The 16,219-nt window shown below is 33.0% G+C and overlaps 3 protein-coding genes across 7 annotated transcripts; all 3 read left to right on the top strand.

Moving 5' to 3' along the window:
- Window positions 1–1,078: 1,078 nt before the first annotated feature.
- MAG1 (Calcineurin-like metallo-phosphoesterase superfamily protein) lies at window positions 1,079–5,621 on the top strand. Of its 3 annotated transcripts, none has more exons than XM_068631900.2 (4): window positions 1,079–1,208; window positions 2,819–2,987; window positions 3,855–3,992; window positions 5,029–5,621. In XM_068631900.2, the coding sequence occupies exons 2-4, from the start codon at window positions 2,856–2,858 to the stop codon at window positions 5,329–5,331; spliced, it is 573 nt and encodes a 190-aa protein (XP_068488001.1). In that variant the 5' UTR covers window positions 1,079–1,208; window positions 2,819–2,855; the 3' UTR covers window positions 5,332–5,621. The 3 variants fall into 3 exon arrangements, with proteins under 3 accessions (XP_068488001.1, XP_068488002.1, XP_090149624.1); XM_068631901.2 differs by having other exon boundaries at window positions 2,816–2,987; XM_090293498.1 differs by having other exon boundaries at window positions 2,692–2,987.
- A 582-nt stretch (window positions 5,622–6,203) lies between these two features.
- LOC137824438 (uncharacterized) lies at window positions 6,204–8,403 on the top strand. Its single transcript, XM_068630085.1, has 5 exons — window positions 6,204–6,427; window positions 6,510–6,580; window positions 6,684–6,764; window positions 6,891–6,934; window positions 8,145–8,403. Exons 1-5 carry the CDS (start codon window positions 6,388–6,390, stop codon window positions 8,242–8,244), a joined length of 336 nt encoding a protein of 111 aa, XP_068486186.1. The 5' UTR covers window positions 6,204–6,387; the 3' UTR covers window positions 8,245–8,403.
- Window positions 8,404–9,946: 1,543 nt separating this feature from the next.
- On the top strand, window positions 9,947–11,916 carry LOC137824242 (small ribosomal subunit protein uS13m). Of its 3 annotated transcripts, none has more exons than XM_068629786.1 (4): window positions 9,947–10,169; window positions 10,262–10,495; window positions 10,784–10,936; window positions 11,696–11,916. In XM_068629786.1, exons 1-3 carry the CDS (start codon window positions 10,110–10,112, stop codon window positions 10,934–10,936), a joined length of 447 nt encoding a protein of 148 aa, XP_068485887.1. In that variant the 5' UTR covers window positions 9,947–10,109; the 3' UTR covers window positions 11,696–11,916. The 3 variants fall into 3 exon arrangements, with proteins under 3 accessions (XP_068485887.1, XP_068485885.1, XP_068485886.1); XM_068629785.2 differs by having other exon boundaries at window positions 10,081–10,169; window positions 11,280–11,916; XM_068629784.2 differs by lacking the exon at window positions 11,696–11,916 and having other exon boundaries at window positions 10,784–11,212.
- The last annotated feature ends 4,303 nt before the right edge of the window (window positions 11,917–16,219 follow it).

Genomic DNA, 16,219 nt, shown 5'->3' with positions numbered 1-16,219 from the left:
TCATATTTTTTTTTGCAATATTATGAAAAAATAGATTACACAATTATAAAGTCCAAAAATAATTCCTAAATTGTAAATCCGCACATAAAAAAAATTAGATTTGTTAAATTTTTTTTCATGCTAAATTTTTTTATTGTATAAATCAAGAATCAATTTTCTTTTCAAATATTTTTTCTTAAATAAGAAGGATAAAATGTAAATTTTGATATGAGATAGGAATGAAAAAAGTATCTAAAAGTTATTATAATTTACGGTGAACCTAATTTAATTTAATTAATTTCGTAATTTTTCCAAAATCTAATGAACTATAAGTTCTTTTAATTATTTTAGCTTGATTAAACTCAATTGCAACAAAATGATCAATAATTAAAACAATAGCAAGAAAATAAAGCTTTAACTTTTTTATTTCTGCGAGTTGTCAGACTATTATTTAATTTTACCATTCATTTTAATCACATGAGTAAGTCTCATTTGATTTAAATTTATTAATTCTTCTTCAAATTAAAATCAATAAGAGTTGCTCCGCAATCTGTTTTTTTTATTAAAATTTTAAAAATAACCGAATACACTAATTGTACTATTAATTATTAAAATAACATTATTTTTCCCATTAGAGAAACTGGAAAAAAAAGTCTTACAATTGTTCGAAAAAGTAAATTTTAAATATTTAATTCATAAAAATTATTATTAACTATAAATTAAAAATAAAATTAAGAAATATGGGAATTTAAAACTTTTAAAAGTTATGAAAAATAACTAAAAATAATATATATTTTTTATTTTATTTCAATAATAATCTAACAAAACGTTTACCAGAAATTCAAAGAAAAGAAGTTGCAGACAGTAACTAACCTTTTTTACAAATAATAATTAAAAGTCGCTTATAAACTTTTTATATTTCACCTTTTACTTTTATCTAAATATATTGGTACTAGTTAAGCTAAATTATATTTAATTTGAGAAAATTAATATGGCCTTAGTATTAATCAATACCCATAATACTATTATTATTACATAATAATAAATAATAATCACAACTAATGATTTAATTAATGGGATGAAATTCTTAGTTAGCATATGTTGGTGCAGGTGCAGGTGCCGGTGTTAGAATTGGGGTTTGCGTTTGGAATTGTAGCGAGCAACTTCGGTGGAGTCTTGCTCTACCTTCTCTCGATCTCACCCTTCTCCAATCTGGCGTTTTCTCTCAGGTTCTCTCTCTGCTTCAATCATCTTTTCATTTTCTTTCTTCACCCCTTCGCTTATTATCATTTTTTTTTTCATTCTATGACACTGATTATTTATAATCGATCGTATGCGTTCTTATTTTAATTTCGAATTTAGGAGTGTAGATTGTTGTTTTAGGGATCTGATGCGTTTCCTTCACTCTGATCTATTTTTCGATTTCCAGACACTCAGTTTGAAGAGAGATTTATAGGCTTGTGACTCATGTTTCTATTCGTTTGATTAATATATTTTGATTTAGTTTTTTTGGATCCCTCAAATTCTGCATGAATCTAATCCCAGAAAATGGAGTTAGTTTGCCTAAAGCCTGTTTTGGGTTTCCGAATTGGGTAATTAGTTTGCTCTTCACTTTTGGTGAGAAAATGAAGTTGAAGCGAATTCAAATTGAGATAGATATAGCTGCTTGGTAGCAAAGGTGGATTTGTTAATGTGAAATATGGCTCTATTATGTTTATAGGCGAATGGATAATTGTATAAATTGAAGGAAATGTTTTTAACTTCGTTTCTGAAGTTCAGCTTCTTGCTGTACAAGTAATAGACTATTAGACTTTAAGAAATCAGCAACTGGGTTGTTTTTTCCAGCCAGGCATTCTCAGGGTCAGATTATTTTCCTTTTCAAGCAAGATAGTGGTTTTTGGGCAGGAGACGTAAGATTAATATAATGGTATTTGTATATAAAATAGGCCATTAGGGATCAATTAACACTGGATAAGTTTTTATTGGATTGTTTTTCTCACAAATTCTATATTCGGATTAATAGTTTCTGGCATGTGAATCACACCCATAAAAAGTTGCAAATACCTTTGAAGATTAAGGGACTAAATACTTCTCACATTAACAATCCTGTTTTTTGGGCGACATGCAAGACCTGAATGGTATGAAATTTCATTTCATCATTCAGATATATTAAAATTACTTATAAAAATTGAAGGGGTTTCTCTTGTGTCTATTTGGAGGGTTTGAGAGTCATAAAAAGAGAGGGACTCTTTTTTGCAGGTGCCCAATTTGTGTCATTATTTGGTGCTTAGGCTAGAGAGGAATGCCATAGTTTTCAAAGATAATTCCTTCAAACTACATCAGCTTTGGGATAAAGTATTCTTCTAAGCTGCTTTGTGGTGTTCAGCCAGTAGATATTCCATAGTGGGTTCTTTATCTGCCTGGAGAATGTTAAGCTTTGCTTTGTTAATTACCTTGCTTAAGTTGTTATAGGCTTGTTTTGCTTTCATTCTCTTTTAGGAGGATATCTTATCCTCTCTTATACATGCTCCTCTTGTCATCAGAAATTTTCTTTTTTCCATTTAAGATGTGGGATAGTTAGCCCCCCTGGACACAGGTCAAGTGATTGGTATTTGGGTTGTTGTAATAAAATATAATGATAGAAATGGAATTTATTGATTGATAAGAGATTTGATGAAGTTTTGATCGGTTTTCATTCTCTTTTCGAAGCAGGTTATATGCAAGCAAACTAACGTTTATATGAATATCCGATTACCGGACATGGTAAATTGTGTTGGAGAAATTGTTTTAGCAGTTAATAACTGTTTCTTTGTATATGGGCAATTAATTGTTTCAGCAGGTTCCCCAAGTAAACTTTTGGTTTTTGATTCTTGAGGATGGTGCTCGTTTTGGCCCTGGGGGATTTGCACATACCCCACAGGGCACCTGATCTTCCGGCAAAGTTCAAATCCATGCTTGTCCCTGGCAAGATCCAGCACATAATTTGTACTGGAAATTTATGTGTTAAAGTACGTCCATCTTATTGAAATAATTGTTTTTGGTTCAGTTTTGACTCTTGCCATGCTTTGTTTGAATATAATCAATATTCTCTGCTTTATAGTTTTCAACTTCTTTATTATGAATGAACACAGGACACAGATTAGAAGATCTGAAATTTTCATCTTCCCTTTTATCTTTTGACAAGTGAAATATTCTCTAAAATCTTGTAGTTGTAAGATTTGAGTTCATTTGGAAAGTTTAGCCCTCATTACAATGTGTAACATTTAGCCGTAGAGCACATTAAATTTTGTTTTGTCAGTGTCTGCGTTGTCTATTTTATCTTTGCCATTGTTCATGATTCATAAGTAGAAAATTGACGAGTGTTGAACAATTAGTAAATTGGGGTAATCCTGGGTGCCTGTATGGAAGGTTTGTAATGGTTCCTTTGGCCAGTGGCATGGTGTTGTGGCCTAGTGGGATGCTCCTTGATTTTTTCTGTTACGCATTATTTACTATTTCCAAAGGGCAAGCTGAAAGACTGTTTTCCCCACACCCTGTTCTCTATTTATATATTATTGAACATTTTCTTCAGTAGCCTAAAACATTTTTATGTGCATATAAAACTGATTATCAAGCCTGTTAAGATCAGTGAAACTGTGTTATTGATGACAACAGAATGAATTAAATAATGATTTACTATACTGCCACTGGTAGCAGGGTTACTGTCACAATCTTGTAGGACAACTTCTGTTCATACATTATTTACCCCCTTTGTATTGCATCAATTATCTATGTGCACCTGATAAAAATAATTCATTACATTTGTTATGATTCTATTTTTTATATATTACATATTTTATTCTGTTTTTAGTTAATTTTACTTCATTTCTGCTCAGGAAATTCATGACTACTTAAAGACTCTTTGTCCAGATTTGCATATAACCCGCGGTGAGTATGATGAAGAGACGAAATATCCAGAGACCAAAACACTAACCATTGGCCAATTTAAGCTGGGACTGTGCCATGGTCATCAGGTCTGATTTTGATTCTTTTGCCCAGCTTTATCTAAACTGGACCTAAGAAAATTGGGAGCATGGATGAATCATAAGGAAATTACCTTTTGATGTATCAATAGAAAAATGAATGGTTAGTTAAGATAACTTGGGACTTGTTTGCGATGAATTAGAAGGTTTAAAATATCAATTACAACCCACATAAAGGTTAATTTATTTCACTGTCCATTGAAATTTATCTCATCTTACAAGCCAACAATCCTAGAGCGAAATGTGTAGTGAATGGTAGCCTTCATTGACACTGTATTGCCATCACACAAACTTAATCAGTTTTCAACATGCCCCCACGTTCTACATCCTTTCACCATTTCCCCTATTATTTCCTGTTTAAAGAAGAGCACACAACGATATAATTAAGATTTATGAACAATTGATTTCTGTCGAACATGGCTTTAATGGGAATGGGTAACCAAATGAGATGACGGAAGAGAATAACATTATAGTTATTTAAATGAAACATTTAGCAATATTGGGGCCAATTTAAAAACAATAAAACCATAAATCCTACTATAACAGATCAAAATCCAGGAGTATGGATGGCCACAAACAGTGGTTTCTGGTTAGAAGAATTCATTTGCTCCATTTCCCTTCTAGGTTTTAGCGGGTAGGATTTTCAAGGCAGTTTTTGGGTGCTGCATTTGAGTGTTTTGATCAAAGGTTTGTGGGTTGGAGTTGTAAGTCATTCCTGCTGTATGTTACTTTGCTACAGCTAACAACTTTAATCTCAGCTGAATGATATACTTCACTCTGCTACGCTGCACTTGTATAGGTTTATTTATAGTCTCTTTCCCATCTTTCTTGATGGTGTTTAAGTTTAACAGTTAGAGTTTAGATCTGTTATATTTTATTGTTCCAGCTTCAACATTTCCATTCAACCGTATTCCTCCTGTGATTAGAATTTTTTTGAAACTGTAATTGCTTCTGTTTAGTAGAAACTTAAATCGTGCTATATAATGCATTGATATATGATAACTATGAGTCTTTAATGATTGTGAAGGTTATTCCATGGGGAGACCTAGACTCACTGGCAATGCTACAGAGGCAGCTTGATGTGGACATCCTTGTCACAGGTCACACCCATCAATTTACAGCTTACAAACACGAGGGAGGTGTGGTTATAAATCCAGGTTCTGCAACCGGTGCCTACAGCAGTGTCACTTATGACGTGAACCCAAGTTTTGTCCTTATGGACATCGATGGTCTGCGAGTTGTGGTTTATGTGTATGAACTTATTGATGGAGAGGTTAAGGTGGATAAGATTGATTTTAAGAAAACATCTACAAGCCACTCTGCCCATTAAACACTAGGATTTTGGACCTGGTCTCTTCTATCTTTCTCTCATTTTGTTGTTTAGTTTTTTTTTCCTCTTTCAAACTTTCCCAAGGGTGTACTGCTTTTAGTTTTATTTTGTTTTGTATGTACACTTGTATTTGGCCAAATCATAGGATTGTTAGGATTTCATTAATTTGTGATCTGTGCCAAACTTAATGACTGATTGATCAGTAACAGCTTTGTGTATTACTCCTTTTACTAGTTATTGGCCAAGAGCCAAGATGATATGCAACCAAAACAAAATTGGCTACATTATAATTTTGGTTTTTCTTTAACATTTTATGAGTATTTTGGTTTTGTTATTTCCCCCCTATGATTTTAGTCTCCAGATTTTAGAAAATTTGCAATATTAACCAGATTTCAATTTTGCATACATTAATTTCTTTAAATTACTTGAATTATTCTTCATGATACTTTAAATGGATATATTAGCTTTTTATTCAGTTAGATGAAAATAACGAAAACGTATTTAAGGTACTGGAGGATCATATAAAAATTACAAGTTTTCTATAAGTTAAACTAATAATTTTGTAGAAGTTAATACCGTGAAACGAAAAACAAAATGGAAATCGCCGATATAAGAATATAAATATTATTATAGTGAATAAAATCTTATTATAAGAAGGTATTATGGAAGAAATTAATTTGGGAATTGAGAATAAAAAATTTGGAGAGTGAATTAAGATAAAAAAAATAAAACAATTATAATAATAAATAATTTAAGAGTTTGGAAACATAAATAAATTTTAAAGTATGAAAGTGGATATATTGAATTTGTTGCATGTCAACTCACCCAGAGGTTAACTTAAATACTTAACTTTTACGATAACATGCCATTTTGTTACTTATCATCATGAAATCATAATAACATAGTCATATTTAAAGTTAACAAAAGCCTTAACTAGAGAGACTAGAAAAAACTAATAAATAAAAAATATAAATAAAATCAAAACTAAAATACTCCTGTATCCATTTAAAAGATAGATTTAAGAAAACGAAAATAACGATTATACTTTGCTTGCGAATGGATCCTCGAGTGTGGCACAAAGTTGCAGCGATTTCAGGTGCAATTCCTTTCTCTCTTTCATAACAATTCATATCCTTTTCTTCACAAACCATAATTCACTGAATCTGAAACATAAACAGGTGTTGCGGCACTTGGATTGGGAACCTACGGTGCTCACGTTTTCAAACCCCAAAACCCTGCTTACAAAGATGTCTCTTTCTACTCTCAACTTTCTCCCAATTCATTTCCACTTCTATTAAATCATAAAGCTTGGTTTTTTTGGTTCCTGTTTAAATTGAATTTTGTATCTGAAGGTTTGGCACACTGCATCGCTTTACCATTTGGTTCACACCGCTGCCTTACTTGCCGCCCCAATTACAAAACACCCCACTGTTGTAAGTTCTCCTTGAGAAATTTTCCTACTTGCTCTTCCCTTGTGAACCCTTTGATTGTTATTGCTATGATCAGTGTTTGTGAAATGAAGACTTCATTTTTTTGACTCACCGTTTTCTTCTTTGCAGTTTGGAGGCCTTCTAACAACTGGGATTTTAGCCTTCTCTGGGACGTAAGCTTTATCTCAAACCTTACTATTTCAATGCCTATTTTTTATTTTACCAGTGATGTCTTCTTTGTGATGCTTATTTTGGGACTAGAGAAAATGTTTTTCGACTTTTATTTTATTTTTCTTTTTGGGAGGGGAGTTGATATGAAAAATTAAATGTGGGCTTAGTGAAAGAGGTTGATCTCAACGTGGGAAGGGAACGCCTGCATAATTTTATGTTAATGATGTAATCAACTATAATTTCTCTTACTGAATCAACGTTTGGGTCCAAACTCTAAAAATATAATCTCTAATTTTGGAGTTAGGGATGCCGAACAATGGAAGGTTAACCCAGTGCTTCGCAAGATGAGCAGGATACCGGTTATCTCTGTAGAATTATGCTAAAATCGTATCATATTCTTGACAATGTTGTGGGATGTGACTAACCTATAATACCTCAACAAAGTTAAATTGTCCACCTAGGTAGAAGGGTGATGTGAGTGTGTTCTAAGATTCTTAAGGCATACCTTTTGAGTGCGGAAAAAAAAGGAAAAGCTAGCAATTTGGGTTTTTGCCTGCCCAAACCGAAGAATGTAGCTGTTTGCAAGCATGTGTAGAGCATTTCAATTCTCCCTATATGTGACCAGTGAGTCCGAGTCAGCCCAAGAAATACACAGATCAGGGTGAGTATTCTGAGTTGATTGAAACCTGGGAAATTCTAACGTCTATACTTCAATATCTTTGGGAGGTAATCCAATTACCTATAATATTTTGGTGATCCAAAATATTGTTTCTGCATCTCCGCACCACAAAGGAGCACAAAGTTCTAGAATTTACATCCCATTGTTTGAAGCAGTTATTTTCAGACTCTGTATCCAATAGCTGTGTTCTTATTTGATTGATTGATATGCTAAGCAGGTTGGATGGTTTTTTAACTTGTTTATTCTTGAGCACAATAACTTATGCCTTGAATTTTTGTTGGCAATCAGAAAACATGATACTGTGGATTTTTTCATGTCTTGTGTCAGATTTTGAAATATGTTGTATCAGATTTTAAGTGAATTGCTGCCATTTTAGAGCTGTTGCATAGAATACGCCCTTTCTCCAATTAATTACGCTGGCCTATAACAATATTTTGTTGCTGCATATTTTTGGTTTGAAATATTGGTAAAAAAGTGTTGGAATGATGAAGGATCACTAAGCTGTATTCATGTTTATGATGTTGAATTTTTAGGTGTTATACTGTCGCACTTCTTGAAGACAGAAAATATTCAACTCTGGCTCCATTTGGTGGCTTTGCGTTTATAGCAGCTTGGGGTAGCTTGTTTTTCTGATGACATTTTGGTTTGTGCTGTTACGGCATCTATCATTAAGTTTATTAAAAAGTAATCTCTGAATCAACAGTTATCAGCCCATATTGTACTTCATATTTGTAAATCTTTTACGTTTGTCTTGCCAATGGTTCATGATCTTGAAATCAGTGTTTCTACCAATGATTTTCTTAACAGATTGAAGATTTTCTGTTGACTGTTGAAGCTAACTCTATGTCCTTAGCTGAAGGGGGGGAAAAAGCACGACCTACATAAATTTAGCTATAAAACATAAATTATAACATTGCTTTCTAAGATTTATGAATAAAACAAGAAAAAAATGATTGTATAGATGTTTGAAAATAGAAAACAGATTGAACATAAAGTGGCTGCTTTGTAATTAAAAAGTGAAAAAAAAAAACAATTAACCGAGTTATTTCTTTCACAAGACTGGAAAATGAATTTAGCTTTTTTCAACACTGACTTTGGGTGCTCTCTGGTGCTGTAGTGGGATGTTCATATGGGTATGCTTGATTATTTCCATAAAGTTTGTGTTTACCAAATGGAAAATAGGCAACATTTTATGTTTATCATTCCGAAGAGAGAAATTAAAAAATGGAATGAAGAGTGCTTTCTAGTTGATCCATCACACCATCCATGTAACATGTTGGGTTGTGATTCAGTTGCATCAACAATAGTGGAAGCACCTAACTATTCTGGGTCTGGTGGATGGTTAGGAATTGCAATATGCTTAGCATTAGAACCTTCAAATATGCAGTCTTCTTCTCAATCACATGTGAGTCTATATTCCATGGGAAATGAGGAAACAGGGGCATGTAAAGCTCCTGGTGGTGAACCTGACTTGATTTTCCCCATAGTATCTAAACATAGCCACTCAGTTCATGAATGCAATGAAGAAAAATGCCTTCTTCAACTGATATTTTATGTCTAAGGCATGGAAGCCAAGTATAAGGAAGTGTGGGTGCAGAGTTATATTTAAGGAAGATATTCAAGAATGGTGCAATTAGAAGCAATCAAGTGGTACCATTACATCAAGACTAACACAAATGATTATTTGTAACAGTTATATTATTTAAGTTTTTTATTTCAGCTAATTTGCCTTGCCTGCCACTAAATTTTTTGAGTTTGGACAACAAATTTTATTGCTGAGAAAGAAAGTTTGTTGAAGACATATTGATAAATTTTATATTTGCATGTTTTGAAGTAGGCTCCAAAATAAGTATGAAAATTCCCAAATCTCATAAAAACGAAGTATAAAATGTAAGACAATAAAGTAGACGAACTCAGTGTATCTTGGACTTGTAGTCTTGAGATGAACTACTTTGTGGTTTCAACTACTGAAGAATAAATATAATATACTTATGCAAAGAAACACATAATTAAAAAATCATTAACTTAAATTAATTTTTATTTTGACTGGTTGATTTACCTGGTCGATTCTCTCGGGTAATATTAAAATTATTTCATAAATATTAAAAACAAAATTATAAGATGTGATTGATTGTTTAATTTTGTTTCTAAAAAAATTATATATATTGATTTTAATATACAAAATATTAAATTATTCTTTGTCCCGTAATTATCCGGTACCATATTTTTTTAGTAATTAAAAAGTATCTTAATTAAAAATTATAAATATTATTAAATTAAATACTCAGAACTGAGATTATTACAATATAATTTCAACAACATATTTAACTTTTTAAAAAAAATTATCATTTTGTTTAGAAATAAAAAAAAAATCAAAGTTTTGATGCTCCATTTGCACCGCTACCACTCACTCCACTGCAGCATCACCTTACTGAAAGAACAAACATAGAATTGGAAAACCTAGTCTCTGTCTCCTTAGTCTCATCTTCAAATCCACCATGTTCGGCTCCGCGCGAATCTTTTCTGACGTCGCTCTCCGCCTCCGCCAAAACCTATCGGTAATTTCTCCTTCGGCTCAATTCGCCTTCGCCTAGGGATTTGTCGAACATTCTAGAGCTTCACGTTGTCCCTTTCTCTTCCGTTTTTGCAGTTTCGATGTGTGCGCGTGCAGAACATCAACATCGGAGGCGGTATGGGAGGCGAGATCCCCGACAACAAGCGTCTGGAGTACGCTCTCCAGCACCTGCACGGAATAGGGCGCTCGAAAGCGCACCACATCGTGTGCGAGCTCGGTGTCGAGAACAAATTCGTCAAGGATCTCAGCAAGAGGGAACTCTATTCAATTCGCGAGTTGCTCTCGAAGTACTTGATCGGAAACGATTTGGTACTTTCTTCCCACCATTTAAACCCCTGTTTGCATAAATTTCTCTGTGTTGATTTGTTAAAAAAAGAAAAGTAAATTGCACCTACTTTTCTCATTGGTTGAAAGCAGTATGTGTATTGGTTTTCAGAGAAGGCGGATGAAGAGCATATATAAAATGTGTAGTGTATAATTCGATTTTAACTTATAAAATAGGTTTAATTTATTTTAACCTTCTTATTTTCTACTTGTATGTGTTTAAGGAGAATTTTTATCTGAATGGGCTTGTTTGTTTTGTTATGTGTGTTTCAGAAAAAGTGTGTTGAGAGAGATGTGATAAGGTTGGTGGGCATTCAGTCCTACAGAGGGATCAGGCATGTGGATAACTTGCCCTGCCGTGGACAGAGGACTCATACGAATGCACGCACCAGGAGGAGCCGGAAAACTTTCTCTGGATCAAGATAGGTACTGCTTGAGAAACAGATGAGTTTGAGATGATGAAATAAGTTTAGAAACTTAGCTGGTTTAAGTGAAATCAATGTTGAGATTTACATGTTCAATATGCCTTTGGCGGGTTTATCTTTTCTTTGCAAGAGCTTTAATGGTCTTATTCTACATTTTGATGTGTTTCTCGTCTTGGTTGATTGGCTAGGGAATATGCTTTTTTTATTTGAAATTTTTTAATCATTTATGCTGATATTGGTTGAAATCACTAATTTATTTTTACCATCTTATTTTCTACTTGTATGTGTTTAAGGAGAATTTTGATCTAAATAGGCTTGTTTGTTTTGTTATGTGTGTGTTTCAGAAAAAGTGTGTTGAGAGAGATGTGGTAAGGTTGGTGAGCATTCAGTGCTACACAGGGATCAGGCATGTGGATAACTTGCCCTGCCGAGGAAATAGATGAGTTTGAGATGATGAAATAAGTTTAGAGACTTAGCTGGTTTAAGTGAAATCAATGTTGAGACATGTTCAATATGCTTTTGGCGGGTTTATCTTTTCTTTGCAAGAGCTTTACTGGTCTTATTCTACATTTTGATGTGTTTCTTGTCTTGGTTGATTGGCTAGGTAATGTGCTTTTTTTATTTGAAAATTTCTAATCATTGATGCTGGTATTGGTTGAAATCACTAATTTATTTTTACCTTCTTATTTTCTACCTGTATGTGTTTAAGGAGAATTTTTATCTAAATAGGCTTGTTTGGTTTGTTATGTGTGTGTTTCAGAAAAAGTGTGTTGAGAGAGATGTGGTAAGGTTGGGGTGGGCATTCAGTGCTACAGAGGGATCTGGCATGTGAATAACTTGCCCTGCCGTTGAAATAGATGAGTTTGAGATGATGAAATAAGTTTAGAGACTTAGCTGGTTTAAGTGAAATCAATGTTGAGATTTACATGTCTCTTAGTGAGTACCTGCCAATTAATACTATTATTTCAGTACTTTTCTCTAGCTTGTTTGTGGCTATTGGCACAGTATCTCTTTTTCTTCCTCATCTGCAGCTGCAGCTATCAATTATTTTTCCAATTTTCCCTTCCAAAAATACTTTGATGGAAGGTAGTAATAGGATTTGACCTCTAAAATACCCATTTTAATGAATCAATTTTTAAAAATGGGAAATATTTGAGTAATATTTTAATTTGGTTTATTTCCATCTTTTCTTCTTGCCTTTTTTTTTTATCTTATTAGGACTTAGGATTTTACTGATAATTTATTGTAATATTTATTTTCGGGTAATATTATATAAAATTATTAGTAACATTATATAAAATGGAAAGGACAGTCTAATTTACAACGAGAAAGATGTTATAATTTATAAAAACAAGAAAAATACAAATAGTAAAGAATAAGATATCATTAAGGATATGTTATGAGTAAATTACGATAAAAAAGAGGGTATATTAAATGCTAGTGAATAGTTTGTATAATTGATTTCATTAAACATATAGAAGTTAAATTTTGGCAAAATCTATTTCTTAATTTCCTTCTCACTTAAGTAGTCCAAATCCTAAAACAATAAAAATGTACTTCTAAATTACAAGGTTTCTAATTCTAAATATGTTAAAGGTTTAATAACTCTTTTTTTTTTACTTTTATGATTATTTTCTTAATTTTGTCTCACTATTTTAACCGTTCTCAATTTGGTACTATTTTTTTAAAAAAATAACTCAATATAATATCTTTTGTCAAATTGATGGCAATAACGTTATAAGAAAAACACATAAATAACAAATGATATGTCTTCAATCAAAGTTTACTTATTATGGAAGTGAAACATTAAACATAGAATCAATACCACTTACTGTAGTAACATTGTCAACAATAATTTAATAGAAAAAATCACATTGACTTAATTATTTTAAAAACCTGATCAAATAAAATATTAAAAATAATGGAACAAAATAGAAAAAATAATCATAATAAAGGGACTATAAAAGTTATTAAACTAATTTTAAAGACCTAATAAGAACAATCCCGTGGTGGATGCACTCTATGAGAGGTTCATTTAGCAAGTCCATTAAGTCAATCTTAACATCCATCTTTTTTTCCAAATTTTGTAACTATTTATGAAACTTTGCAAGTTTTCTCCCACACCAACCAACTTGTGCAAGAAACTATATATTTATGAATGGTTCACAATGGGTGATTGATAAACTCAACAAACATTTACAATGATAAACTCTAAATCGTTTTGATAACTTATTATAAAATGAATTAAGATGAACAAAAGAGGAAAAAAAAAAGACAAAAGATATGAGATTTAATATTTCTTTAATTTTTTTTCTTACTTAGATCAAAGCAAAAAGCATGAATATATGGTTTCCCGAGGCGTGAGTAATAACTATCCATAAGGACTTATCCGCGGTGTATTGCGCAAGTTCTCCAGGATACAACAGGAACTTTGCGGAAATTTTTTAGGATCAGAACTAGCAAGTTTCTCTTTAAAAGAGTAATACCCAAATAGAACCCAGAAATATTATAATAATAAAATAATGAGGAGAGAGAAATTGAAAAGGAAAAATGGAGAAGGAAGAAGATGGTGAACGGAGGGTTTGAAGAAGATGAAAATGTGAGTGTGTGAGATGCGTTTTCTGAAACAAATGGGATGCAATATTTATAGATGGAGAAAACACACTGTCGCATCTTCAAACCCTAAAGGAGCGATCATGGCCGCCAGAGATGGAGGAAGACCCGCGGGAATGGAGGAGCCAACCACCCACGAATCTCGCAACGTTTTCAAGATTCCACACGACCAGCAGAGCAAAGGCGTGAGTGTTCCCAGTCGTGCGGCTACGATTCATGATGGAAGGGGCAACGTCACGCGATAACCTCGGAGTAGATCCAGTCTTCGTCGAACCTCCGCGATCTCCTCCAACGTCACTGAAGAATTTTAGGGTTTTACCACATACTCTGTTTTCAGTTTCACACACTCTGTTTTTCGTTTTTATTTTTCTATATTAGGTTCTGTTTTACAACAATCCCCCACATATTGCAAAAGATAAAACATAGAAATATTGAAAGAAAAGATTATGGGTTCATCTAGGATGTAATGCATCAGATCTAGTATAGCAAGCTATATGAACCAGTCTTAGATTGATGAACGTAACACATAGTGTAGTTGGTATAGTGGTATAGCAAGCTATATGAACTAAGACATTTAGTATGTGTTAGAGGTTTATCAATCACAATACACCCTCATATTACTTGCTATTGTCGTTGTGTTGCGTTACTAGGCCATGCGCGTGCCCGATATTCATGAGTGCTATAGAAATCTTGTTAAGATCTCATGCAAGCGGCCTCATTTGACACTCATATAGGTGATTTCATCAAATGTATGCTGCAAATCATACACCACCCATAAGGGATATGAATATCATTAAAACTTTGTAAATCATTAAAACTCCTTTACCTCTGAATTTTAACCACAAAGTTTATCCTCTCGATTATGCAGTATCTAACACTTTCACACACCATAGGAATGGACAAAATTGATTTAAAATCAATATTAGTGCTAGCAGAACTAACAAGTGACTTATTTTTACCCATATGAACCTTATTCATGGGATCTCCAATCACAAAGGTTGGGTTTCCATCACTTGTTTGTTTGCAAGTGGCTTAAGTCCCATTCCCCTCGATGTTTCTAAAATCATTTTTCTCCCTAGGGGTTTTGTTAGAGGATCTGCCAAATTCCGTTCTGACTTGACATAGTCAATAGAAATCGTTCCACTCTTTAACAGTTGTTTCACCAAATTATGTCTCAATTGTATATGTCTATTCTTTCCATTGTAGCTTTTATTTTTAGCTATAGCTATTGCCGATTGGCAATCACAATGCATTGATACAAATGGGGTTGGTTTCATTCCTAAAGGAATGTTTGCTAAGAAGTTTTTCAACCACTCGGCTTCACTACCAGCCATTTCTAGAGCAACAAACTCAGATTCCATTGTTGATCTTGCAATAATAGTTTGCCTGGCTAACCTCCATGTAACTGCACCACCCCCAAGTGTAAATACATAACCACAAGTGGACTTTGTCTCATCTGAATCAGAGATCCAGTTAGCATCACTGTACCCTTCTAGCACAACGGGAAATCCACTATATTCAATGGCATAATCCATTGTACCTCTCAAGTATTTCATGAGTCTCACAAGTGCATCCCAATGATCCTGACTAGGACATTGAGTGTATCTACTCAATCTACCTACTGCATAAGCAATATCTGGTCTAGAAAAGTTCATTAAATGCAATAAGCTCCCAATTATCTGGGCATACTGAGTTTGAGAAATATATTATCCTCTGTTCTTCTTTAATTTAGAGTTAGCATCATAAAGGGTACTCATTGACTTAAAATCATAGTAACCAAACTTCTTTAGAAGTTTCTTAGTGTATTTTTCTTGGGATAGTAATATACTATCTCCCTTCCTTATGATTTTAACTCCTAGAATCACATTTGCTTCACCTATGTCTTTCATCTCAAACTTAGATCCAAGAAACAATTTTGTTTGAAAAACTATATCATTGCATGTACCAAAGATTAGCATGTCATCCACATACAAACATATAATGACATATTCACCATTTTCAGATCTAGAATACACACATTTATCAGCATCATTGGTAGAAAAACCTTCACAAAGTAAAACATTATCAAGTTTTTCATGCCATTGTTTTGGTGCTTGTTTCAAACCATACAAAGATTTTAAAAGTTTGCATACTTTTTCCTTTTGACCTGGAACTACACATCCTTTAGGTTGAGTCATATAAATTTCTTCTTCTAATTCACCATTCAGAAAAGTTGTTTTAACATCCATTTGGTGAATTACTAACTTATGGATAGATTCTAAGGCTAGCAACACACGGATAAAGGAAATCCTAGTAACAGGTGCAAAAGTATCAAAGTAATCTATGTTATGTTTTTTAGTAAACCCTTTAGCTACTAATCTTGCCTTATATATGGATCCATCAGGATGATACTTCTTCTTAAAGATCCACTTACAACCAATAGGTTTTTCTCCTTTAGGCAGATCTACTAAGGTCCACGTATTATTTTTCTTAATTGAATCAAGCTCAGTTTTAATGGCGTTATCCCAATGTTTAACATCAGGAGCACTAGTAGCTTTTAAAAAACTTATTGGATCATTCTCAACTAGATAAGTATAAAAGTCATCTCCAAAAGATGTTTCCTTTCTCTGTCTTTTACTTCTCCTAACATCCTCACTCAAGGTATCACTAGCACTATCTATAGGTTGTTCAG

The sequence above is a fragment of the Phaseolus vulgaris genome, chromosome 8, assembly GCF_051622355.1.
Source record: "Phaseolus vulgaris cultivar YP4 chromosome 8, ASM5162235v1, whole genome shotgun sequence".
NCBI lineage: Eukaryota > Viridiplantae > Streptophyta > Magnoliopsida > Fabales > Fabaceae > Phaseolus > Phaseolus vulgaris.
This window is presented reverse-complemented; position numbering and strand designations above follow the sequence as displayed.

What these genes read in the sequence shown, in the direction of transcription:
- LOC137824242 (XM_068629786.1), top strand. Translation starts at nt 10,110, where the DNA reads ATGTTCGGCTCCGCGCGAATCTTTTCTGACGTCGCTCTCCGCCTCCGC. An exon ending in GCCTCCGCCAAAACCTATCG is followed by an intron (nt 10,170 to 10,261) that starts GTAATTTCTCCT and finishes CCGTTTTTGCAG; the next exon opens with TTTCGATGTGTGCGCGTGCA. An exon ending in ACTTGATCGGAAACGATTTG is followed by an intron (nt 10,496 to 10,783) that starts GTACTTTCTTCC and finishes TGTGTGTTTCAG; the next exon opens with AAAAAGTGTGTTGAGAGAGA.
- LOC137824438 (XM_068630085.1), top strand. Translation starts at nt 6,388, where the DNA reads ATGGATCCTCGAGTGTGGCACAAAGTTGCAGCGATTTCAG. An exon ending in CAAAGTTGCAGCGATTTCAG is followed by an intron (nt 6,428 to 6,509) that starts GTGCAATTCCTT and finishes AAACATAAACAG; the next exon opens with GTGTTGCGGCACTTGGATTG. An exon ending in TTACAAAACACCCCACTGTT is followed by an intron (nt 6,765 to 6,890) that starts GTAAGTTCTCCT and finishes TCTTCTTTGCAG; the next exon opens with TTTGGAGGCCTTCTAACAAC.
- MAG1 (XM_068631900.2), top strand. Translation starts at nt 2,856, where the DNA reads ATGGTGCTCGTTTTGGCCCTGGGGGATTTGCACATACCCCACAGGGCA. An exon ending in CTGGAAATTTATGTGTTAAA is followed by an intron (nt 2,988 to 3,854) that starts GTACGTCCATCT and finishes ATTTCTGCTCAG; the next exon opens with GAAATTCATGACTACTTAAA. An exon ending in GACTGTGCCATGGTCATCAG is followed by an intron (nt 3,993 to 5,028) that starts GTCTGATTTTGA and finishes ATGATTGTGAAG; the next exon opens with GTTATTCCATGGGGAGACCT.